Below are 26,669 nucleotides of genomic sequence, written 5' to 3' on the forward strand. Positions count from 1 at the left end.
GGGTGCAGGAGGGGGGAGGGGTCGGGCTCTGGGAGGGAGTTTGGGTGCGGGTTCTGGGCTAGAGAAGGGGGTTGGGGTGCGGGAGTGGGTGAGGGGTGCAGCGCTTACCTCGAGTGACTCCCGAAAGCGACCCATACACCCCTCTGGCAGCAGCTCCTAGGCGGGGGGCCGGAGGGGTCTCCATGCGTTGCTGCCCGCAGACATCGCCCCCGCAGCTCCCATTGGACGCAGTTGGCAGTGTCGGTGCTCGAGGCGGGGGCAGCACATGGAGACGCAGCCCCCGTCCTCCCCCTGCGGCCGCAGGGACATGCCGGCTGCTTCCGGAAGCGGAGCAGGCGGGCAGGAAGCCACCTTAGCCCTGTTATGCTGCTGGTGGTGGCAGCGGGGGCCCCGGGCCCTTTTAAGTTGCCCGATGGCAGCAGGCGGGGACGGGGGGGACGGGACGGGGGAGGCGCACAGGGGCAGCAGCCGGGGCCAGGGAGAGACCCGGCCCTGAACTTTGGTGGAGCCGGGACCCTCTGCTATAATATTGGTGGGGCACGGGCACCATGGGCCCATACAACTTGCCAGCCCTGCACTCCATTGCACCTGCTTCCTCCATTCCACTGCCTTTTCCTGCCACCTACCACTTAGCTGGGAACTGGGGAAAAGGAAGTTACTTGTTAAAACAATGTCCAGTGCCTGACTACTATGATGCTTTTTCTGTTAAGAAGCCAGAGCTAAGGAAATGAGATTCGTTAGAACTCATGAGGGAGCCAACAGAGCATGGGCTTGTTTACAGACTGGAGCAGATTTGGGAGCCTATGCAAGTGCAGCAGAGAGAACCGGAAGAGCTAGAGATTGGAACAGGGACTCTGGGAAGCAGCACAGAAAGGTTTAGGACTGATCTCTCTTGCACAGAGATCTCTGTATTTGTGCTAGCATGAAATTCAGATTTGTTCTGCTAACTTGGATTCTGTCTATGTAACTAGAAAGAATCACTGCCCAGGAATACCAAGCCCCAGTGTTATTCCATTGAAATAAACTTAAGTTCACCCTTCTCTGGATGTTGCAGTTTAAGGCTCCCTTCAGAACTTCAAGGACTAGAAACCTCATGTTAAATGAAAGCTGGCGTTCTGGTGAGTACACAAAGCTCCATGGGAAGGCCACGATTCCCTGAACCAACTCGTGCTTTCATGAACAGGGAGGACCAGTGTCTCCCTCCCAGTGTTCATCAGGACCAGCGTGCCAGGCTTACAAGCTTTGACTGCAATGTTGACAAAATGTGAGTATGTTTAGAAAGCTTCACTAATATCACACAGCTCTGCTCTGGAGGTTGCTGTAGAATTTCTATTGGAAGCTTTCTTCATCTGTTAACAAAGAGGGAAAGGACCTGGCAACTGAAAGAGAGAGAGCTGGGTATCTTGGAGATGGACCAAAAAGGAAGGGCAGTAGATCCACAAATCCCCTGGTGCAAGTAAAGTGAAGTGTCCCACCTACCTAACAAATGGCAAGAAGTGTCAGAGGCAGAGATCTACCCTATGTCCTACCCTCATGTCAAAGCAGGACGGATAAAGCTAAGGAATTTTAAAAACAAGAATAGATTTTCCTGATAACAAGATCTAAAAAATTGTTTGATCATCTGTGGAATTGCCCTTGATCTTTTTTTTTATTTCTAGAATAGAGAAACATCTAAGGGTTTTTCTTTGTGACTTTTTAAAATAACGTAGAGCCCTTTACCTCTACTGGTCTCTGACCCCGGCATAAGCAACTTGGTCCCATACATTTATGTAGTCATTTACAACAAGAGCAGCAAGCAGATTATTGGCACTAATCTGACCATGGTTTTAGCATTAAAATCTTAAACTCCTCCACTTCGAAAGCTGCAAGAACAATTGAAATTGGACGACTTTCTGTTGCTAGCTGGGGAAGGCAGAAAGGTAAGTAAACCCAGAGAGAAAGGTGAGATAACTGCCTTGTTATTAGAGTTTCGAATTTTAAGCATTTGTTGAAACAAAATGGGAATGAAATATTTTCCAAGTGGCATTTTTTGGTAATTAATAGATGTTGCTCTCAGTTGTGGTGTTCCAGAGCTTTGGCATATGCTATAAATCACCACAGCACAGTGAAGAAGAAACAGCCAGGAGGTAGGGTTGCCAACTGTCTAATCACACAAACCCAAACACCCTTGCCATGCCCCCTGCCACACCCCTTCTCTGAGGCCCCGGCCCACTCACTCCATCCCCTCTCTTCCGTCACTAACTCTCCCCCACCCTCACTCACTTTCACCTGGCAGGGGAAAGGGGTTGGGGAGCGGGAGGGGGTGCGGGCTCTGGGCTGGGGCCGAGAGGTTCAGAGTGTGGGAGGGGTCCTGGGCTGAATCTGGGGCAGGGGGTTGAGTGCAGGAGGGGTGGGGGGTGCAAGCTCTGGAAGGGAGTGTGGGTGCTGGAGGAAGCTCCGGGCTGGGGCAGGAGGTTGGGTCGTGGGAGGGGGTGATGTGTGCAGGCTCTGGGAGGGAATTTGGGTGCAGGAGGGGGCTCCAGGCTGGGGCAGGGGGTTGGGGTGCGGGAGGGGGTGAGGGGTGCAGGCTTTCAGAGGGAGTTTGGGTGCAGAAGAGGACTCAGGGCTCCAGGGGGTTGGGGTACAGGAGCAGATGTGGGGTGCAGGCTCTGGGAGGGAGTTAGGGTGCAGGAGAGGGCTCAGGGCTGGGGCAGGGGGTTAGGAGGGGATGAGGGGTGCAGGCTCCGGCCGGGCAGCGCTTACCTCAGGTGGCTCCCGGTCGGCAGCGCAGTGGGGATAAGGCAGGCTCCCTGCCTGCCCTGGCCCCGCACCGCTCCCAGAAGTGGCCGGCACGTCCCTGGGTGGGGGGATGGGCTAGTTCCTGGCCAATGGGAGCTGCGGAGTCGGCGCTCGGGGTGCGGGTGGCATGCGAAGACCACCTGCCCCCACCCCTCCCAGGGACATGCCAGCTACTTTTGGGCACAGTGTGGGACCAGGGCAGGCAGGGAGCTTGCCTTAGCCGCACTGCGCTGCCAGACTTTTAGCGCCTAAAATCTCCCAGTTTGGCTTCAGTAGCCTCTGGGAGATAGAGCCTGATTCCGGGAGACTCCCAGCGAAACCGGGAGGGTTGGCAACCCTACCAGGAGCAGAGAAGAGGGAAAAATGAAAAGATTATGAGTTTGGGAAATTAATACTTTCCACTAAAACCACTTCCCACTAAATTCCTCAGGCATACAACCAGTAAAACTAAATTTAAACTAAAAAGTGAAAGAATAACCTACTGAACATTACAGCTAATAAGCCAACCTAGGTATAAGCCAATCCCTTCACTTCTTATCTCAATACTAACCAGAGGAAATGATTCACATGTCAGCTGGCCCCCACCTTCTACGTATTGAATCAGGAGTTGAGCAAGGGACTTCCCTTTTTACATGAGAGTCAGCGGGAGGAAGAGAGGAGTCATTGATCCCTTGCTAGATTTTGAGTAAAATTACTATGGCCCATCTCTTCCGTGCAAGCCTGTATCTCACATGATGAATATCACCTGACATCCTGTCACAATCTCCTAGCAAATGTGGAGAGTTTGTTTTATAGGCCAATCAATGGGATTAAGAGAAGAGTGATTGGCTTTACACTAGGTCAGAGAGTAGGTTTTCCAACTTGTTCCTGAATCAGAGTTAAAGAAGAGGGCTCCCTGCACATGCATTTGCTTTAACACAGAATCAAGCAGCTACATGGGGATCTACTTCCTTGGATACCTACTTCAGTGATTCCCTTCTTCCCAATGACTTGCATATAAGCCAAACAACACCTTGAAACTTTTTTTAGTTTATATGCAAGGCTATGTGATGTGTGCATAATAGGAGATACAGACTTCCAGAGTGGCAAAGTAATGTACCGTACTCATTTTACCTTACCCACAACAATCTGCATTTTCACATAAGGTCAGTTTTGAATTATAGATCAAATGTTGAGTAACTTCTGATTTCCCAGGTATGTAGCCATACACCCCAGCATGCAGGATCAATCTCTCAAGAACAGTAAAAGGGCTGTTTCATCAGATTTGAACATACAGTTGCCATACCAGAGTCAGCCTTTCTAACCACAGACAACCTCTCCAAGTATTAAAAGACTGGTCTTTCCTTAGCTGGGAAGTGAAGACCTCATGACCGCTCACTGACCTGTTCCTCTGTCCCACAGTGGCTTTATGCTGCTGCTGAGCTTTTGGTCTCTTGCTATTTTTCCATTCAGCTTGAGGTTTAACTTTATGACTCTCAAGATTTACCTGCTTGCCAATGTGTCCACCCACACATACGTATCCAATAATCATAGATTCTTTTTCAAACTTGTGGAATCCATAATATCCAGGACCCTTGTGAGAAAAGTCCAGACTTATATATCTGCATCTCTACTGTTCACTTACCAATGCAGGTGCGACTGTCATTGCTGCTGATTACATATCCCGCAGGGCAATAGCAAGTCCCTCCAGATGGTGAAGAATGGCAGCGGTACTGGCAGCTCAAGGCAGCACAGTGGGATATGTCTAAAAATAAAATGAAGTCACTTCAGGAATGCCCAATAGTAGTGTCATCTGTATAGCAGCTGACTGCATGGTGCTTTACAGACAGTTACGAAGCCAAGGTGCCTGTTGTGAAGAGCTTACAATTTGCAGAACACATCCTGAAACTGGTCCATAAGCAAAGAACCACACTCCCATGCAAAAACAAATATGGGCAGCCCTGGCAGCAGGCTCAGGCTCTAACTAGACAGTATAAAAATGAAAAAGTCAATGGTGAAGCTAAACACACATCTTGTTTGTTCCACAATACCATGTGTGTTTGTGTGCATGCAGGCATACACATCTAATTTAGCAGGACAGTGAGGCAGGAAGGGTAAGGTTTAGAGAAGTCTTTGAGGATTTGAGTTTTCAGGAAGCAGTGAAAGGATGAAATTCAGTCTTACATGAAAACAATCAAATAGTAAGAGCTCCATATAAATCGCTGCACTGAGGCAGCCATTTACAGTGCATAACTGCAAGCTTTATTGGTCCTACAAAACTCAGCAGCTTGCTGCATATCCTTGAGCGCCATCGACTCGCAACACTACTAGCCCTCACTATTTACATATATACAGACATCTCTCTTTTATAGAGCACTTCTGCAACAATCACTAATTTTATTAATAGTTGGGTGGTCAGGAAAGCGTTTCTTCCATTCAGTTCATTAACCAGTGCAATATGAGAGTTAGGCTGCACTCATGAAATAATGTGCTGGCTTCTTTTTCCTCTACCTCTCCAATTCTTCACTGCTGCTCCCTTTCCCTCTGTCCTACAGGCAGCTCGTTGCTGAGTGGTGATATTGTGATATCAGAGAGGTCGCTCTCTGCCTCCTTCAGTTCCCTTGTCTTACTTCTTTCTCCCCTTTTCCCTCCGAAGCTACTCTGTGAGCAGCTCAGCTCTCTGATGTTACAATCACATCACTTAGCAGAGGTCAGAGACACTTTCCCAGGACAAGATTTCGGCTGTGTCTACACTACCACTTTTATTAGTCAGGGATGTGAAAAAACACCCCCCTGACCGATGTAAGTTTCACCGGCAAAAGTGCTGGTGTGGACAGCACTACGTCAGCAGGAGAGGCTACCTCTGCTCCCTGGGGTCGTTTAATTATGCCAGCAGGAGAGCTCTCTCTTGCCAGCAAAGAGAAGCTACACTGGAGACCTTACAGCGGCATAGCCTTAAACTCTTGTCATTTTGCTGCAACCTTATTCCAAAAAGTGTGATTTAAATGGGAGAAGTGTATTTTCTTTACCTTTCCCATAATTATGAATGCCCAATTTAAAACACCACAGCTCGATTTTCAGAGGCACTGAGCACTAGGGTTGACAACTTTCTAATTGCAGAAAACTGAACACCCTTGCTCCGCCCCCTACCCCTGACACTTCTCTGAGGCCCCACCCCCTCTCAATCCATCCCCCCTCCCTCAGTCGCTCACTCTCCCATACCCTTGCTTACTCACTCATTTTCAAAGGGCTGGGACAGGGGATTGGGGTGCGGGAGGGGGTGAGGGCTCTGGCTGGGGGTGCAGGCTCTGGGGATGAGGGGTTTGGGGTACAGGAGGAAGCTCCAGGCTAGGGCTGAGGGGTTCAGAGTGCAGGAGGGGGTTCCAGGCTGGGACAGGAGATTGGGGTACAGAGGGGGGAGATGCGGGGTACAGGTTCCGGGAAGGTTCCAAGCTGAGGCAAGGGGTTGGGGCGTGAGAGGGAGTTCGCAGTGCGGGCTCTGGGAGGTGCTTTCCTCAAGCGGCTCCCAGGAAGCAGTGTCATATCCCTCTGGCTCCTAGGCCAAGGGGTGGCGAGGGGGCTCTGCGCACTGCCCCTGCAACTCCTATTGGCCACAGTTCCCAGCCAATTGGAGTTGCGGAGCCGGCACTCGGGGTAGGGGCAGTGCACAGAGCCCCCCCGGCCGCCCCCGAGTTGGAGGGACATGTTGGCTGCTTCCCGGGAGCCCCGCAGAGCCAGGCAGGGAGTCTGACAGCCCAGCTGCGCCGCCAACCGGACTTTTAAAGGCCCAGTCAGCCATGCTGACCGGAGCCTCCAGGGTCCCTTTTTGACCAGGTGTTCCAGTCAAAAACCAGACACCCGGCAACTCTACTGAGCACCCACAAGTCCAACTGAAGTTGATGGGACCTCTCTGTGTTCATCATTTCTGAAAACCAGGCCCTGAGTTTCTCAGGCTGAGCACTAAAACACGGGTACCCAAGATCAATGGACAATTTTGAAAATTCTGACCTTGCCCAGACCAAGGTTACACAGTCATGCAGTCCTGTGCTCTAACTAGGTATTACTCTTTCCTGCTTAATGTGAAAAGGGAAAACAAAAATATTTTGGATGAAGAGAAACAACGGCCCACAAGAGCTCAGCCCTTGACTCTTCAAATAAATATTGAAAAAAACCAATCAGAAATGTTTATCTATCAAACCTTCCACACAAGAGGTCAACAGAACTGTACATGCATGGCAGAGAATACTTTTCAGTATGTCCACTCAGCGCTAATAAAAATAACGTGCCTACAAATTCTCAGTGCTGTTTAGAAAACCCCAGAGACACAAAAGAGACATCAAGGTTGTTTTCTGCTGTTCCATGCATCCTGCTAATTCTAATACTCACTGCAGTGTCTGCCTGCAGTTATGTTAGTTTCGTCTTCTCCGGCAGGGCAGTCTGCAGTCCCATCACACACTTTACCAATTGGAATGCAGTGGCCTGACACAGGACAGGCCCATTCTCCTGGGTAGCACTCATGGCGACCACTTTCTAAGGAAAAGAGAAGCAACACAGAATAATTGAGGAACATGCTTCAAGTACTACTTGGAGCTGCTTTCCTAAAAGCCTCCTGGGGAATAAGCATCTTCAGTTATTTTTCATTCAGCTTCTGATTGTTGCATGTAGCTGTGACAGCCCATAAAAGAAATAGTATGTCACCATGTTCTTTCATTTGTCTTCAAATTACACTGCGGAAAATACTCATGCAGTCAGGTGAACCCTTTCCATTTTTCCCCATTGTTCAGATACCTATTACTATTTAGCTTTGGCTTGACTGGTGTACTAAAAATGGAACAATGGTTTTGTTCTTTTGAAATATGCCTGTTAGAGCTGATCTAAAAATGGCAGGGGGAGAAGGGTAATCACAGAAAATTTCAGCACAAACAAAAAAAAAATTGGTTTAAATTTTCCCACAGAAAATTTCAATTTTTCACAAGAAATTTGAAAACTGAATTTTTTGTAAGAAAATTCTGTTTTTAGCCAGTATATTTTGGTTTTCAAGCAACAGTTTTTTGATGAAAAATCAAAAATTTCCTGGGAAAGCAGGCACTTTCCGCATTGCGAATCGTTCAGCCGAAAACCCAGTTTTCCATAGAAAAACAGTTTCAGCAGAAAACTCTTCACCAGTCCTAATGCCTACACACTCATTTCTCATTAACCGGTATATTCAGATTTACTACAAATTCCTCTGAAAAGGGTGATTTGATGTATGGAAGATCTTTGTTAAAGATAGAGATGGTTATTTTGAATATCACATCATTAATAACAAAAATGTTACTCAGAATATTTACACAAAAATAGGATTTTCCTTTCAGCAGTTCATCTGTTCCTGTACTCAACCCACCAGAAATCATAATCCTGTACTTGTAATATCACAGTTAGTTACTGTGGAAATGGACATTCTATCACAAACTGAGAATTCTGGCTTCACGTGAGGACATACCCTGCTCCCATGAAAATCAATGGCAAAGTTTCCATTGATTTCAATGGTGCAAGATCAGGGCTATAGGGAATAAGCAGATGAATTCTTAACATACCCTGCTTTATACTCACCACCTTAGCAATACAAAATAAGGAAACCCAAAGTATTAAAAAATATATACTATATTAGTAGAACTGTACCCATAAAAACAATTAAAGTTTTCCAGGAATGTCCATGGATCTTTAATAATTCTGATATAAAACATTCTTATGTTAAGACTTTTTAGCAGTGAGGTTAGCAAGGTTTTTCTTTGTAAACTGCATCATTAAAATAAGTTTGCTTCTGTTTTTACCACATCCACTTTCATCTTCATTATCTTCACAGTCATCATCTCCATCACAAACCCAGCTCTGATGAATACAGCGGCCACTCGGACAAGTGAAGAAATTGCCTCTGCAAGTTGCATAAGCTGAGGGAAGGAACAAGAGAAAACTGAACTGCGCCAGGGGACAAACATGTACAACTCTCAGATAAATGGGGAGACCAGTCATTTAGAACCATTCCTGAAGAGTAAACCCAGCTCAAGTTTTTGCACAGCTGGTAACTTTTGTACTTTTGCCCCTGTTTTTATGTAGGAACTTTCTGAATGATTATTTTTAGATTATTTTAATTTGCTCCTTGAAGAAATTGAAAAGCAACCGTATAAGGGCTAGAGCTGCCCCAGTGGTTCACTCAACTGGGCTGGATTGCACCTCGTTCCCAAAGTTCTTGACTGTTGGGCACAGTGCAGAAGTGACATTCACAAACTCGCAAAATAAAGAGAATTGCACCCCGGGTTCTCAGAGGGACAGTAAGCAGCACACAGTAGAGAACATCATTCCTTTCCATTATATAAGGGCATAAAAATGTTGGTATCATAGGGGCAGATGAAGAATGCTCTTGAAGGGGAGGCATGCTGGGAATAAATGGTCTTTGGTGTTGGGAATATACTAAATAGGAAAATGTGGCCTTTCATTAACCTAAAGCTGAAGTCTTTGTTGCTCTCCTACAATGTAGGCCTCAGAATCCCTGGGGTCATTTGAAGAGCCCACAAGGAAGCCAAGTGGCAGTTTTGTGGGTTTGATGCACAAAAGAAGACTATTACCCAGCCCACGAAAGAAAAGAATAAGCAAGAGACTTCCTACAATAAAACCGTCAATCAAAATGTTAACCTAAATATGTAATGGAGATACGAAGTTCATCAATAATGGTCACTGGGAATAATTCTAAGAAGTCCAGCCAGTATGTGATAATACAAATGCAAAAAGGTCCAAACAAATTTTAAAAATACACAGCAGCACGCTCTGGGTGGCTGGGACAGAGGAAGCAAGAGGAGTTACCTTTGGCTCATGCTCAGATACAGAAAATCAAGGCATGAGGCCATTTATCAGGCAGCAAATTCTCACCAACTCCAGTACATACAGCACACCACACACACCTATTTCATGGCAAATTCCTTTTGAAGCATTGTTAACGTCCATCATTCAGCAAATATATAGATATATATATTAAAAGAACTTTTCGATTCTGTTTGCTACATAACGGAGCATTGCTCCTGCTTTGTGCTAACTGCTGCACTTTCAAAGAAAACCAGCTCTTAAGAAAACAGGCAAACAAGCCAAATAAAACCACCGTACTGCAAGAGTTTTCATCGCTCCTGTCTCCACAGTCGTCATCGTGGTCACAGATAAAGGCTCGGGGGATGCATTCTCCATTAGCACATTGAAACTGGGTACTGGCACATCCATGAGCTGAACGATATCATTTGAATGGAGAAAAGAAAAAAACATATTCAAATGTAGTAAACAAAGTCCAATATTTCTCTTACAAAGAGGATACATAGTACTATAAATGTTTGGGTTATGCTAAATGTGGCACTTACTGCAATTAACTTCATCAGAGGCATCCCTGCAATCTACTTTACCATCACAACGCTGGCTTGCATTAAAACATGCTCCATTTGCACAAGATAACTGTTCACATGTTGGGTAACCTACAAGAAAAAAACACATTAGCCATAAGTATTAGAATATACAGTATCTCCTTATAATTATATTGTTATGTATTCAGTCTGCACTATGCATGGTGCTTTATGGACAAATATAAAAAGGAACATAGGAATTGCCATACTGGAACGGACCAATGACGCATCTAGTTCAGTATCCTGTCTCCAGCTGTGATCAGTCCCAGATGCTTCACAGAAACATACAAAAAACCTTGCAAGAAACTAGGTGATTATGAGACAACCTGCCCCGCTCCCAGGGCCAAGTTCTTGCTCCAAGGAGTTTACAATTCAAATAACCCATGGTAATATGGAAAATGCCACAATACCAAAGCAAGCAAGTATTTTATTTATTCTTATCTTAGTTTTAAATGTTATTGATCTTAGTAAACATGCTTAACTAGAAATGGAGGTACTTGCACTCAGATTAAGAGCCGCTTAGAACTCCATGAGCTCTCAAATTCAGAGTCTCGGGACTTTTACATGGAAGGAATATTTAGTCAAATGAGCTCAAGAATAATCAAACGTCATTCATTTTGTGGCCCTAAATTTTCACTCTGTATTTCTCTTCCCATTTTATGTCCTTATATTATTAATAAACAGGACAAAGTTCTCGTTCTCTCACTCTCATCCACGTTTTCATATACGCCGAATTTAAAACATGGATTATTAATTCTCTCAAACAGAACTCACAAAAAACACAATAAATTCCACAGATAAAATATTTGTGCCTAAACACAGTGACAAAATTAGTTTTTCTAATACTGTACGTGACCACTTTTCTCCTTAAACTTGAAATAGTCATCTATGGACTCATCTGGATGCATTTTTTAACTGTCTCTATTTACAAAAGTTCTTAATTTTACAGTATAAAACAGGTGTATCAAATGTCAAACATACTAGGCCAAATTCAGGTTGCATCTCTGTGCGGGCCCGTTCCTGCAAAGTGGCAAGAACCCTAAACTCCCACTGTAATTAATGTCATTTGCAGTCCCTTAGCAACTTGCAGATTGGGGTGCGGTATACATCACTGAAAAAGGGGTGGCCAGAAGAGGAACCCCAGAGCATAGCTGCTGTGTCCTTCTGGTTCCCATGAACCAGTACAGTTCACATTCCAAAAGGCTTTGTGGTTGGACCCACCGAGGGAACGTTCTAGGTAGGGCTGACAACAGTCCCTTATTACAAGGGACATTCTTTATTTTTTCATCTCTGTACAACAAGATTGGGAGTTGCTGAATGCTGCAAAAAGCAGCAAGAAATACCCATGATGAGTGGAGGGAGTACATCTTATTAATTATGATGATGATGATGATATTGGGAGGAGAGGTCGGACAGGCATGCTAAGAAAACAGTCCCTTATTTTTGAAATACATTGTCAACTCTAGTTGCAGGACATGGCCTGGTGTCAGAAGGCATGGTTAACATCTTTTAGCCCAAACACCCTGATCAAGCAGCCCCACTTCTGACACAGGCTACTCCTTGCCCTTGCATGGGGGACGTGCTTGGGCTTGTGGGGAGTCGGCATACAGCTTCACCAATAGTATAGATTCTGCAGTCTTATGTGTATGGCTGTATTTCTAGGGCCTGACTTTGAGCCAAACTATGCTATTCACTGAGAGCCAAAAGCTTCCTCTGTCTCTGGAAACATGGAGGACACCATGGCAGTGGAACCTACAGTTCTGCTGTACAGTGGAGGAGACAGCAATGGATGAGGGCACACATCAGAGTACAGTGCAAACTTCCACACCACCTGGGCTCCATGGATGGAAATACACACTGGGCAGAAGGAGTGCAGGTCATTAGCCGTTGTGAGAGTCTACCAGCCCCGTTCCTGTGGTGGGGGCATGTATGGGTACCTCGGATACCTACTAGCACCACTTCATAGAGGAAAGATTCTCCCAGCCCTGGTACCTGTCATCTATCCAGTGCCAAGACCTACTGTGCAGACAAGGCATGATGATCTTGCTCCAAAAGACTGTTTTCATTAATGCATTTATAATTCATAACCAATATGATTATGGTAAAAAAATAAATCCCATGTCAACCATAAGCCAGAGTGTACATGTGTACCTGGTATCACTGTATCTTTGCCATTTATTTTAACACTGTCTTTTACAGTTACAGTATAGTGGAGAGGAATATGTTTTCTATTGTCTTGCAACTCATTAGCCTGGCAAATCACTCAGATCTAATTCTGTGCCTTCCTTTAACTGTCCCTTTAAATTTTTTCATTACAATAGCAGATTTTTCCAGCCTGGAAATTAGCTTCCCTTTATTTGTTGGGGTTGCTCATAATCAAGAATTTTATCAAGATCACAGAAAGCCGCTGCTGATTTAGAATGAACTCCTAGAAAACTTTAGCTCTAACAGATGAACTAAGTGTAGATTACATTGAATCTATCCTGATCCTGATCTCATTTACACCAATGTAAATTGGAGTAATTTTAACTAAAGTTAACATAGGGGGGAAATTTAGTCCCAGATTAGAATATTTAATATTCAGACAATATATTATTTACCAAAGTTTGGGGGGTATTAATTAGAGGCTAATAACTAAAATATCTAACTGCAGATATTTTTTCAAACTACAAACCCCAAAATCTGGGCTAGTCTTAGTAAAACTCTATTTTACATTAAATGTTAGATACAGTCCTCCTGTGCACTAAAATCAACTGCAATTCTGTCATATAAAATCCCGTATTGTTAGAACAGCTACATTAACTAAAGCATCTTTATACAGACTGAGTCATAGAGAGTAGGAGGCTTCCCACTGGACTCTGACACCTCTCCCCAGAGACAGTGGGAGGCCATTTGTTTTGGGTTTTTTTATTTCAGGCCACAGCCGTGCTATTGCTCTCCCTAGCTGACAGATGTCTCAAGCGACTGACTGATGTGTATTTTGATCTAGCTGGGTACAGGATGATGAGGAAAGGTGATGGCAGAGACTGTCTAACTGGACATGCCACAGAAGACATTTCCCACTTGGTACCTCTGCAGCTAAGGAGCTCAGGAAGCCAAAGTTCTTTTGGGGACCAACAGCCTCAAAGGCTAAGTCTGGCTGATCAGGCCTTACTAAGCATATAAGAATATTCCACCAATCAGATCACTCACCTGGTGTAACCTGACAGTATCTCTGTTTGGAAAAAAAGAGGTTAGTCTGAGCTAGAGAACCACTAATGGATCATTTCTGTCACCAATAAAAAAAAGTAAAAATATTGTGTGTGTTTTATTTTCAAAACTTCAAACAACAAAACAATATTTTAGAGCATATTAATAACTGCAGCCAGCTGTGGACTCCAAAACCTGCTCCATTTCTACAACTGGAGGGGAGACAAAACCCACAGATCTGAGGTGGGGGAAGTGTTTTAAGGGAGGAGTAGTTTTATCTCACCTCCACAGAAACCCTTCCAATGATATTCTATGTTGTTGCAGAACCCCCGAGCGAGTCTAAGAGGAAAAAATATGAAAGCTGGCCCCATTCCCCTGGACTGAAACCCACCACCAAACTATTGTAAATTAATGACAACCAGTTCACATTAGTTTGCACCATTTTCCCCCACTACAGACTGGAATCTCTCTGGAGAAGAGAGAACCTATGGAAGCATCGCTCCTGCAGTGGGCATGCTCTCAACTCGGGTCTTGTGCACTCTCCTCATGGAATGTCAATGTAAAGAGTTAAAAAGATGTCATCAGGTGCATTAGCAGAGGTGTTTGGGTGTCATTTAAAATATGCATTTTGCCCAGTTTGCAATTTATTAGTTTTTATAATAAGTACTACTAAGGCAGGGATGGTTAGAAACCTTCTTATTTCCAGCCTGGTTTTGTTCATGGCCAGTTTATGCCTATTTGTTCCTATGCCAACATTGTCCTTTAGCTTAAAAGGTTTACCCACTGATCTATGTATAGAGAGCAATCATATCCCCCTAAGCCTTCTTTTTGCTGGGCTATACAAGCCAAGTTCTTCCAGCCTTTCCTCATAAGATAGGACATCCATTCCCCTCTGCAGCTGTTCCAGTTTGAATTCATCTTTCTTGAAAACGGGTGACCAGAACTGTAAAGAGTATTCCAGATGAGGTCTTGCCACTTCCTTATACAATGGCATTAACACTTCTCTACCTTTACTGGAAATGCCTCACCTGATACATCCTAGGATGACATTGGTGGCTCATCGTCATCCTGTGATCCACCAACTCACCCACATCTCTCTCCTCCTCTGTTGCTTCCAACTGATGAGCCCCCAGTTTGTAGCAGAAATTCTTATTATCAGACCCTAAGTGTATGATCGTACACTTTGTACTATTGAATTTCATTTCATTTCTGTCATTTCAGTCTACAAAGTCATCCAGATCTTCCTGTATAATATTCTGAACCTCATCTGTATTGACGATGCAGCCTAATCAGATAGGTCCCAAGACCAATCTTTCAGGAACTGCACTTGTAACCTCCCTCCAATCCAATCGTTCACCTTTTAGCACAACCCATTGCCTTCTCCCTTTTGGCCAGGTCCTTATCGACTTTACAATTATTGTACTAATCCCCATCTTCTTTAATTTAATGTGTGTCATTTGTGTGTGTTCTTCAGTGTGGCCAACCTCAATCTTTCAAAACCATGATTCAGGCCCCCCAAAATTATGAGTTAAAAATCACGAGATTTTGAAAAATAATAAATGTGGAGTTCTTTACATTCTCCTGCTGGATGTGGGGCCTTCAGGGTTCACATTTTCCAGGTTTTTCCAACCATTAAGGCTAGAAAGTTTTTTCTTAATGAAAACTGAGATTATGAGATCACCTGACTCCAGGAGCTGGGGCTTGTAGGAAAAAACACCAAATATGTGTGAGATTTGTGATAAATCACAAGAGCTGGCAATACTGTTTCTCTGGGCTTGTTCTGAGCCTATGGCTGTTAGGTGTGAGAGGTTTCAGAACAGACAAGGTGATTATGAGCTGTGGAGAGGGAAAGTAGGCAGTAGAGGGGTTCCCCAAGACACTTTATTTTCTGTTTTTACTTTGTTTAAAACTTTCCAGGAATTTATTAGTGTTTATTACAAAAAATTAAAAATGGGTGAAGATCAGTGCAAAAAACTAACTTCACACTTTTCTGGGTAAATATCTTGGTTAATGTTGGGGGACAGGCGGACAGAAAAAAATTTAAAATAGAGAAATGTAAGAGTACTTTCAACCGGGTTTGATTACCTGGGCTGCCCAGGTTACTGACCTGTCATTTCTCCTTCCAGAGCAGGAAGCCAAGTCCAGGGAGTTCTGGCATCTCTTTTTTTAGGACTTGAGCACTGATGTACATCTACATGTACATGTACGTATACGTATACGTGTGTGTGTGTGTCTTCCACAACATTGCCTTACTTTAACAGATAGCCTCACATTTACACTTAGACTACCAGTAATTTATTAACATAAAGACACCTACCTAATGTAATGTATTGGATTTTCTTAACACATGTATGTGTTTATGTATTTGAGTGGTCCAAAATTCATGTGAAAAATCAATAAAAAACAAATAGCATTTTAGCTTTTGTAAAACCCAGGAATTTTTCAGTAAAAAACAAAAATTAAGGGCCTGGCTTATCCCCATCCAAAGCACTTCTCTGTGAGGTTCCAACCACATTGTCTCAGTTTTCCACTTTCAAAATATGATCAACCATCAGAAGAGGGCAGGTGGGAGAGGAGGCACCATACTACTATTTTGCTTCCCGTCTAATATTTTTTCTCTGAGACCTCAGGGATAGACAGTCGTGAAGAAAATATAACCAAGCAATAATAATACTTAGCAGATTAGCTGTAACAGTAGCCAGTGGAAGCAGCAGACACTGACTTCTGCCACATGATGGAGGAGTGTAGCCTCCTGTAACCCTGACCATGTCCTATGAGAGCGGCCAGGGAATAAAGAACAATCTCTTAAAAGCACTGCATGTCACACCTTTTATTACAGGGACATTTTCAAAACATTTTACAAACCATAACTTATTAAAATCTCTTGGGGTAGTCAGTATGGTCTCCATTTCAAGGATAGGGTAACTGGGGCAAAGCTGAGAGGTTAAGTGATTTACCCATTCTAGGAACTCATTGTCCAAACTGGAATTAAAACTCAGGAGTTCCTGAGCCTGTGGTCAGATCATCAACCTCAATGAACGTGTCCTTCTGGGAGGATTTCCCTTCTTCCCTCATAGCCCCACACTACAGTGACCTGTCTGGCTGACAAGGTCGGATTCAAGTAACTACCCTTTTCTTGGCCACAGCAGTCACTGCAGAGTAGAACACAGAGATACCAGGTGCTCTCTCCCCTACCCCAGGTATAGGTTTTTCCATTTTTAAATTGAGAGGTTGGCAGGAGGGGTGGGGGAATACTACACTTTACCAAAATGGGAAGACAACTCAGTATCACACAGACCTTAGCTATTTATGGTTAAAACACCATTTGTGATCAAATCATTCCTGCAGAAGGTTTACATTTTCATTCTGCATTTGTAAGTGTTAACAATAAGTATTTTAAAACTGAACTAAGAGTTAGCCGTTTTCTATAAAACAGACAGGCAAAGTGATGCATTTATTTAATGAGATAAGAAACCTTATTATTTTTATGAAATAGAAACAGTTTCAATACACTAATTAAATGGCCTGCTGCTGAAACATCTTTCTGTTGTTTATCTTAGCCTTTTACTGCTAATGGGATTAACAGCCAGGACAATGGACTGTGGCTTTGAATCTCCATGTTGCATTTTACTACAGGTTTAATTGCTCAGTTACTTAATATTGGTGGCATTTTGCATTTGACTGGTCTCTTAAATATTGCAACTCGTTCAGAAACAAACTGAGTCTTTATCTTCTTTATAGTTTAAATCTGCTTCCAGAAATAATTAACCGGCATAACACTATACAAAGTTCTGCGGTAAGAGACCTGTCCACTAAATGTTTACATACTCTTTACACTGAGGGAAAATGGCAGCAATTTCAAATGAACTTTGATGTCTCCTCAATAAATCGTGATCACTCTATACAGATTTTTCATTTCAAAAAAGCTTTAGTACAAATTACTTGTGCTAGAGGAAAAGGCCAAATTAATGATATTTCTCTTACCATTTCTTTGCATCAACATAGATTAGAAAGGGAAATGACTGGATGGAAACAAATAGTGCTTACTAATATTAACACACCACCTCCACTGCTAGCAAAGTATAAAATCTAATCTAATCCCTATTTTATAGTATATCAAATCACCACGTGATTCATTATGATTTATGGTCTCTGCTTATAGCCCCAGTCCTTGCAAAGATAGAGGTGTAAAATTCACCAGCTCTTCAGGGATGGTCCTCTGGACCCTTACATCTTTCTGATCCTCACCTCCTCCCCCCACCACTACTTTCTCTCTAACTAGCAGTCAAGTCAGAGTCATCCCCCTTCTGACTAAGAAGGACTGTCAACAGCAGTCCCCAATCAGCCAGAGTGGTTGCTGCTGAATGACATGAGGCAGTTCCTCTCCTCAGGGCTCAACGTGCTGCCTCCACAAAAATTCCAAGATCTAGTGATCCGTGGAGCAATAGATTGGACCCAAGAATGGGTCTCTCACCCAGCAGTGGAGAACAACACTACTAAACCATGCAACAGGCCCAATTCCAATAACTTTAAACCAAAATTTTATTTTTCTATTTATCTGGGAGCATTAAAATAAAAACACAGAATATCAAAGCGTGTAATTTCATTTTCAAATATCGTTGTGTCTGCTGCTCAAAGCAAAGGATTGAGTTCTATTGCTCGATCTGCCACTGACTTACTGTGTGACCTTGGATGTGTCATGTACCCTCTCTCCATTCCTCACTCTACCCATTGACAAAATGGGTATAACATCATTCAAGTCCTACGATTCTATGTTCATCTATTTTACAAGGAGTTGGGGAGGCTAATTATTGTTTATGAAGTGCTTGGAGATCCTTGAATAAAAGGTGCTATGTAAATACAAAGTGTCACCATCAAGTTTTTCACTTCACAGGAATGTTAATTTTTAACAATACTTCATTTTCAGGAAAACTATTTTCCCCCAAAAATATTCGGAACATTTGCTAAACAAAGGCTAACACCATCTCTTTTCTCCTAAGCTTTTACAGGACACAAATGCCAAGCTGTGCAAAATATTTGTCCAGCAGTGGCATCTGTTCCTGGATCCTTGGCAGACGCTTCAGGCATTTGTGCTGGTGACTTTAGAGTTGGCTGGAGGTCTGTCATGTGGAATAGCTCCAAGCTGGCTGTCTGGGCTGCCTTTTATTCAGAGTACCCTTTGCTTCTAAATCACTTTTCATTTTACAGACAGCATCATTTTTAGCCACTTGTCCGTAAGGGATAAAAGGCACAGGCTGTTGGTTGAGTATGCAATATGCTGGTTTTCTTTTATTTAGCACGTACACCAGCCTTTTTTGTGTAAATAAAGCCATTAGTGACTTTTTATTTCTTGTTCCTCTCTTAATGACCCAGTATCCAATGTTCTACTTTTTTTCCATATCTGTTTCCTGAAAGTGTACTTTGTAGTTCACTGCTGTCTTCTTGCTAGCAACACTGTCAACACCGGCACCTGCTTCATGATCTAGGAGTGTCGCTTTTTATTATTATGAACGCTATCAGCAAGCATGCTGAGATACACTATGTTAAATAAGTGTTAGGAACAAATGACATCCCCTTGAAAAATGAGGCCTCTATTCTGTAGCTCAGTCAGTAGTCTCTTCCATGACTGTGAACTCCAGGCCAGGACTTGACCCGGTGTGGTGTCACTAGGCAGTCCACAGCTATTTTAACTCAGTGGGTGTGGGAGATAGACTGGAAAAGCCATAAGATCTGTCTGTGTCCAGCAGACCCAATGAAAAATCCACTTTATACTCATAACGACCCAGTTCTGTCTCTTCTCTGCCATGAGACACTCCGTATAGTCCAGAGTTCAAACTGGAGGAATCCAACACTAAGATGTCCTCAAAGAAATGAAACTGAAATTAGAGAAGAAGCACAAGTGACCATAGCAGCCTCCACTTTCTCCAACTCCCAGCTACTAGCTGTTCCAAAGCAGCAGGCCCCAAGTAAAGGGGGGGAAATGGGTACACTTTACCAGAGTCTGGTCCAACAACGGACCCAGCTAGAAAGCCCAACACCATGAGAAAAAAATTCTGGCTGAATTGTGGATGTTTGAGTTTGATTTAATGTTATACATCTCGGTGAGTATGTTTGCGCCTATACATCTATGAGGTGTCCAGATCTTGTGTGATCTTGCAAGATTTACCTGAGCCAATCAGAAGCAATGTTAAAACAGAAGCAACATTCCAAACAGTGAGCTAGTCCTCAAGGGTACCTAGATGGCTGAGACCATATCCCAGGGGCAGGGAACAGTATTTCCAGGGTGCCTAGAGAGCATCTGTCACTTGTGTATCATTAATATGTGCACCATACTGCCATGTTTGGCTATCAATACAAATCAGGCAGCCAGAAATGTCAAGAGCTTAAAGAAAGAGAAAGGAAAGAAGCCAAAGGACGCCAGTCAATCCTCCAATATTTCCAGATAGACAAGGCCTCTCAACAGCCTGGCTCAAACAATGCACAAACTAAGGAACTGGATAAACAAAAACCACAAGGTGACAGTGATTTCAATATAAAGACTGTGGAAATTGAAGAAAAGCAGCCAGATGAATCATGTGATTCCAATCTAATGACTTTCAAAGACAGTCAAGTAATATTACCACCAGACTTAGAGGAAGATTTACAAGAAGCAGGAGAGAGAAATGCTACACTACTTACTAAGTCATGCGTTTTACAAGATCCAGTATTGTGGCCTAAACACATTACAGATTCTCTTTATCAAAAAATTGTTCTATCTGGTGCTCCGAATTTTGAACCAATGCAGAAGCTAGTGAAGTCTATCCCAAAAGCTGTTGACAGTCATAGTTTTCCTGCATTTCTTCTCAAACGCAGGACTTTCAGCAACAGAGAAAAGATTCTAAGAGACTGGCTTCAAGTCTACTTTTGGAATAGAACTTGATCTGCTATCACTTATCTTACTTAATGAGATTTACAACAAAAAACTACAACTAATTTTCAGATGTGAAATAGGTTGGGCACCCATGTTATGAGTTTGCCCTGGGCCCAGTGAAATGTTGCTTGGGGGGCCTGCAGTGCAGCCCCTTGGGTAGTTGTGCATATTACTTACAGAATTCTTAGTAATATATGCAAAACACACTATGCTCAATTCTGACCTCTAATGCACCCAAATAACTCCCGTTGACTATTAGGCAAGACAAGGTAGGCATTGACCATTAAATATTTGACCAATCATGTGCATGAAAAATTTTCACACATACATATTGTGTGCACAAATCATACATTTGCATGTGTAAACAGGAATCTGGTTACACAAAATGAAGCATTGTGCATTTAAGTAACAACAGTCCAGGCAATTAGCTATTTTGCTTGTGTAAATTTGCATTCACAATGGTTGTGCATGCAAATTTTGCAAGTGCAACTTATAAGCCAACTTTTGAACATTTTATTTATATTTATTTATACCTTAAGTTTTCCCTCTACTGAATGTTACATTATTTGTAAATCTTTGATAATATTTAAATTAAAATGATCCTCTTTTTGTCTTAAAAAATATTTTTTTATTCCAAAGCACCCATTGCTTCCACATTATCACCCTTCTGATACACAACTGGTGGCGCATACATGCTTACTTTCTTCTTCCCTATGTATAACTGTCTCTTCCTTCAGCCCCAGTGTATACTAACTCCTTCCCTCCCAGTGTCCCCTTCTCCCATTCATCATCTTCTCCCACATCCCCTTCTATGATGTTTCCCACACTTGCCTCTTCCCATATTCACAGTAATTATTCAACATCCCATTGTCTTCACCGTCACCCTCGTGCATACAATGCTTTTTTTCCCATGCTCCATGAAATAAAACCTGGCCCTATTGAAGTCAATGGCAAAACTCCCATTGACTTCAGTGAGGCCAAGGTTTCTCCCCAGGCCAGCACTTAGATTCTGATCCTACATATGCTTACCTTTACACACTGAGCAGTCCCACTGAAGTCACAGGACTACTCACATTGCACAAAATAAAGTACCTGCTTAAATCTTTGAGGAATCAGGGCCTTCAGCTGTACTTTCCTTGTTAGGCATCCTAATAATCACTGAGGAACACACTCTGTACGTATGGTTATAAAGCTTACCACAATATTTGATATAACCCCAGCAGATGATACAGTTTCGCATAAAATACCATAGACAATACGCAAAAACAAAGTCAAACTTCCTACAGTTTTTCTATTGACCACTTTTATAGTTAAACTTAATATGTAACTTTTAATTAAAACTACTTAAGAAAAAAACAAAGACAAGAAATGCTTGAATTTCCCCTACATTATTTTCAGGCAGTTAAAAGTAAGACACATGAAATACTGGGCCCAAATTCCATCTTTAGATACATTGTCACAATCCCCACTGAGAGCTATGCAAAGGTTTGATTATAAAAGTTCTTATACAAAATGAGATATTTTTAAAAATTTTCAAAGTTTTAAAACATTTTAAAGATGTTTTTAAAATGAAAACTTTATTATTGCTGAGACAGGCAAACAAAAATGCCCCTGACCATAAGGCAGCAGTAGGGACTTAATAAGTCCCACAATAATGAAACTGTATCAGAACATCAGCTCTAATCCATGAAAGAATCTGCAATGAAATTCTGATAACAAAAAGCATATTGTGGTCATTTCTGTCCATCAACAAGCCCCTTAATCTTACAAATTGATTAAAATGCCAAAGAGAGATGGGATGAAACCAGATCTAGTGCTAAGATTTAAAAGACTTACGGCAGCCTCTCTCATCTGTTCCATCAGTGCAGTCTTTAACTCGATCACACGTGTAACCATTCGGGATGCATTGTCCATTTGAACATGTGAATTGCTGACTTGAGCATGTCCTCCCGGCTGCAAGAAACAGTTAATTTAGATTTTCACCAATGAGGGACCTACATGCAGCAAAGTACTTCTCCTCTTCCCCTTTTTATTACTGAGCCCCTCTCATGAAATATACAATCTTTTATTACTTGACCTCTGTCTCGGGCAGAAATAAAAGTCACCTGCCAACCAGTGGGTAGGCCACACAACCATAATGCATTTCCTAATGCACAGCCACTGCTCCAACCCATGCCAGGGTTTCGAAGCACTTAATCTGATAGTCATGGATCACATGGCCCCATCTCCAATTTTTCCTCCATGCTAGGGGCTGGTTTGTCCTCTGCCCAACACAATAGGTTTCCAAGTCCTGACTGAGGTCTAAGGACACTACTGTTACCCAAATAAATAAGTGGAACCAGCCACAGCAGGCCCAAAGCCATTCCGCCAGGTACTGCAGGATAGTTCAGGATGGCCAAAGTGGCATGCAATCTCGAGCCTATCTACCATTGCCTACATGCAAGGAAAGTGGAGCATGATCTTGCCTTTAGTCAGTAGACCATGCTCTCTTGTGGCTGTGATGCCTTTAGCTGGTGCGCTAACTTGTTTCCCGCCCCCCCATGCTCTGGAAAGTGCTGTATGGAATCCTGGTCTACTCTTGTACAGAGACTCTCTATGCCTTCTTCCCTCACTAGTGCTCATATCACGGGCTCTGCTGTTAGGGCACTAACCCAGTTAGAAAAGTGAGAAAGTAAAACAAACTTCTCTTCATTCCAATTGTGTGCGCCTGTCAGAATAGCGCTCATGGACAAAAAAGTTTCACGCATTCTAGGAAGGAGCAATACAAAAGTGCCTTAAATTAACTAGCATCAATGCATATTCCCAGAGGTGGCTTCAAAGCAGAAGCAGCAGGATTTTACTGTGCAACCATTGAGGGGCACTTTCAAAACTGCTCACAATTAATGGGCACACATAGAACGAAGGCAAGTTACAGTGACCCAGTTCAAATCTTGACTTAAAGCCGTCATTGGATTTTGACCTTATTATCTACTCTGTCCTTAGTAGATATATAACTAACTAGTGGCTGTATCACGTACGCAAAGGAGAATGGGGGCAAAAGACAGCCCAGCTTTATTCCCCTCTGCAGCAGAGATAGAAATGAAGTTTTAAGACTATGTGCCTGGTCTGTGATCCAAATTCTGATCTAAGTTACACTCATGAAAATCCACCAAAGTCAGTGGGGTTTAACAGTTGTTACTGAGCAGAATTTGGCTTACTAACTGTAGGGATATTTAGATAGTTTGAATAAAATATCAAATCTTAGGATCAAAACCAATCTGTGCAAGAAGAAAAGTAAATAAGCCCCATCCTACTCAATCAGAAGTCATTTGTTTTCTAATGATATACCAAAAATGGGTTATAGCTATTGTTTGGAATACAATACAATACAAAGATTGGAAGACGTGTTGTGATCGGCTCAGTCTTAACTGATGAAGGACCGACAGTCTACGCAGTCTACGCAGCTATTGTTTGGACCCCCCACAGCCCACATACTACCAAATGCTAATGATCTGAGGGCAAAATTTGGCCTAATGTGCAGCAGCCAAATCACTCAAATCACTGTGTTTGTTTCTATGGCATAAGAAAGAAAGGGAACATTAAATATTTTGTTCATAAATGCCAATCCATGCATGATTAATACAAAAAGTATCATCAAAATATTTCCTTTTCAAACTGAAATATTAACAGGACTTATGTACTAGATTTAAGCTATATAAGTGATAATGGAACATAAGACTATTAGCCGATGTCAGGACTTTTTGGGATCTGAATATAAGGGATAACAGCTCTGTTCATTATAGAGTGTAAGATTGCAATGTCTGTCTAGTATCTTATTGAAGAGCTTCACCAGATATGGCATTAGAATCTCTCTAAAGGTTTATTTAACGTCCCTTCATTACTCTTCTCTACTTAGAGATTTACTCATTTTTCCTTTTATAGATTCCAAACCTTTTCCAGGGAGAAATGTATAGTTTCTTTTTTTGATTCTGAGCTTGATGAATAAAAGTTTTAGTAAAGAATGAATGAAGAGGCTCCTCACTGAGGGTGACTGAGAAGCGTATAACTGTTCATAAAATGATATAACTTCACTATTCAATTTTTGGAATCTGGTAGTAAGTTCCCTATTACTACTTCTGTGACTGATATGCATCTTACATTTTCTTTTCTTTTTTATTTAAACTGCAAAGCCAATTATTTTTCTACTTTATTGCAAGATTTGGAGAGGTTTTATTAATCTAAATAATGCCTATTCAGATTTATTTTATTATGTTTTATTTCATTATTATTTTTGTGTACTCCATTTCCAGCAACTGTTTATAAGAGAGATCACTCTGATAAAAAGTTGCTATGCTTCCACTAGCCTGGTTTATTTGTGTGTGTGTGTGTGTGTGTGCACATGCACTTTACGTAATCAATATGTTCACATACAAATGGTTTGCACTTTCATGATGCTGGTATAATGTTCTGACGGAAGTACTTACGGCATTGTTGATGCTCATCTGAGCCATCTTCACAGTCCTCCTCGTCATCACAAACCCATGACTGTGAAATACACTCTCCATCGGTCTGACACTGAAACTGATTTCCCTCACAGGTAGGTTGTGCTAGTACAAACAAGCAAATCATTTGTTATTTCACAATGTTTATTCAGGAGAGTGTGCTTCACCTGCATGAACTAAACACCTGAGACACCTGTAGTCAAAAGAATAGAAATGAGACGTTCTACCCTGGGATTACAGTTCTTGGACAAGATCTAAAACTTTTGAGCTAAAGGGAGAGCCTCTTCCAAATTACGCACATGATTTTCATTAGTGGATTCATGATGCACGGGTGAGATTAGAATAGTTTAAGTTCTACTGTCCCTGCTCTTTTGATTACTTTATAGGTGGCTATTAAAAAAAGAGAAAGGAAAAAAAAAAACAGTGAGCACAAAGAGAGACAAAATAAACGTTTGAACCTAACTCTGGAACAGTTTGCCTAGCCTAGTTAATACTCATCTTGTGATTCACTAGCACAACACCATCCAGTTTGATTTGTGCATGGCTTCTCTGTTTAATGACCCTTCTCCCTGAGATCATGTCTTCAGACTCTGCCAGTTCACAAGCATTGCAAGCCAACCCAGCAACAGCCTGAGCCCATGGGATGAGATTTAGGGATTACCCAACTATGTAAAGAAGCCATTTAAAGAAGTGATGTGACGCTGTATTGCAGCTTCATAGATGAAAAATGCATAATTAAATTAGATGCAAGGAAATGGTTTAGCTGCATATCATAAATATTATTTTGGATTCCTGCTTCAGGAACAAAAATGAATATTGAGTTTCATTTTAAAAATATATTTGTGTTCTGTTGATTTAAAATCTGTGTAGGTACTTATATGGCCCCATCATTATACTATGTGAGTAGAATTAAAAAACAAGATAAGCCAATTAAACAAAACTGAAATTCATTTTCACCCCCTCATCTTTTATTTTTATGTCCACATGTAAGAAGATGAAAACAAAAACAACTTCACTTATTTAAACAAATACACTAGGAGTGCAATTCTGGTCTGACTGAAGTTAATGGAAGTTTTGCTCAGTAGTTTGTTCAATAGCACCATGGCTCCTGTCTCAGAGGAAATCATTCAGACTTAAATATCTCAGTGACATGGCCAGTTGACTCAGAATGGCGATTACTTCTAATGCAAGATATTCTTCATCCAAAACACCCTTGGCTTTGCACTTGGCTGACCTATTAATCAGAAAATCAGCCAGTCTGGCTGCAGGAACTACCCCCAATTACTGCAGGGCTCAAGCTGAGAAGAGCCAATCCAATGTGGGAGGAAACAATGTAAATTAGCCTTTTCACTCCAAATCAACTCAAGGACAAAACCTGGCCTAACTGTAGCATAGGTTACCTGCCACAAAGGGTTCCGAAACCTAGAAGAGTGCTGACAGATGGCAAAACACAGATGGGTTTCTGAAAATGGGGAATCGTTTCTTCCTGTTTGTAACATTTTTACACATTTCAAAAATCTCCATAGTGATTCAACTGAAATCTGTCAAGAGTCACAGAACCTTTTTTCATACATGATACAGTGAACCAATTAAATGTGTATGATGCCCTCTCGTGAACTCGAGTGGCCATGAATACCAAAGGTTGTATCCATGCTGAAGACTGTCTGTATGTGCGCACCATTCAGGTTCATTGCAGTAATATCAATTAGCCATCTACGCATGCTTAGAGTCCACAGACATCAGAAGAGATGTCCTTATTAGACATAGGCCATGGATATTGGAGGGAAGTGCAGCATGTGACCTGAATCTCTTTCTAAGGATGAGTTGGAAATCTGGCAATATTCTAATATCCATAGAACCGGTACTACAGAAATCAAGAAAAATGAGTCTCAATTAGATTCCAAAGCCATT

At 42.3% G+C, this 26,669-nt stretch overlaps 1 protein-coding gene across 1 annotated transcript in view; it reads right to left on the minus strand.

The window, feature by feature from the left end:
* Positions 1 to 26,669, minus strand: part of LRP2 (LDL receptor related protein 2) — a 179,802-nt gene that overhangs the window by 125,986 nt on the left and 27,147 nt on the right. Inside the window, exons 3-9 of the mRNA XM_029910515.1 lie at positions 24,741 to 24,863; positions 22,114 to 22,230; positions 10,140 to 10,250; positions 9,895 to 10,008; positions 8,571 to 8,687; positions 7,144 to 7,287; positions 4,403 to 4,522 (exon numbers count right to left, since the gene is read on the minus strand). Coding sequence (XP_029766375.1) covers positions 4,403 to 4,522; positions 7,144 to 7,287; positions 8,571 to 8,687; positions 9,895 to 10,008; positions 10,140 to 10,250; positions 22,114 to 22,230; positions 24,741 to 24,863 — 846 coding nt within the window. The remainder of the gene's footprint in view (positions 1 to 4,402; positions 4,523 to 7,143; positions 7,288 to 8,570; positions 8,688 to 9,894; positions 10,009 to 10,139; positions 10,251 to 22,113; positions 22,231 to 24,740; positions 24,864 to 26,669) is intronic.

The sequence above is a fragment of the Terrapene carolina genome, unplaced genomic scaffold, assembly GCF_002925995.2.
Source record: "Terrapene carolina triunguis isolate 2854851 unplaced genomic scaffold, T_m_triunguis-2.0 Scaffold62, whole genome shotgun sequence".
NCBI lineage: Eukaryota > Metazoa > Chordata > Testudines > Emydidae > Terrapene > Terrapene triunguis.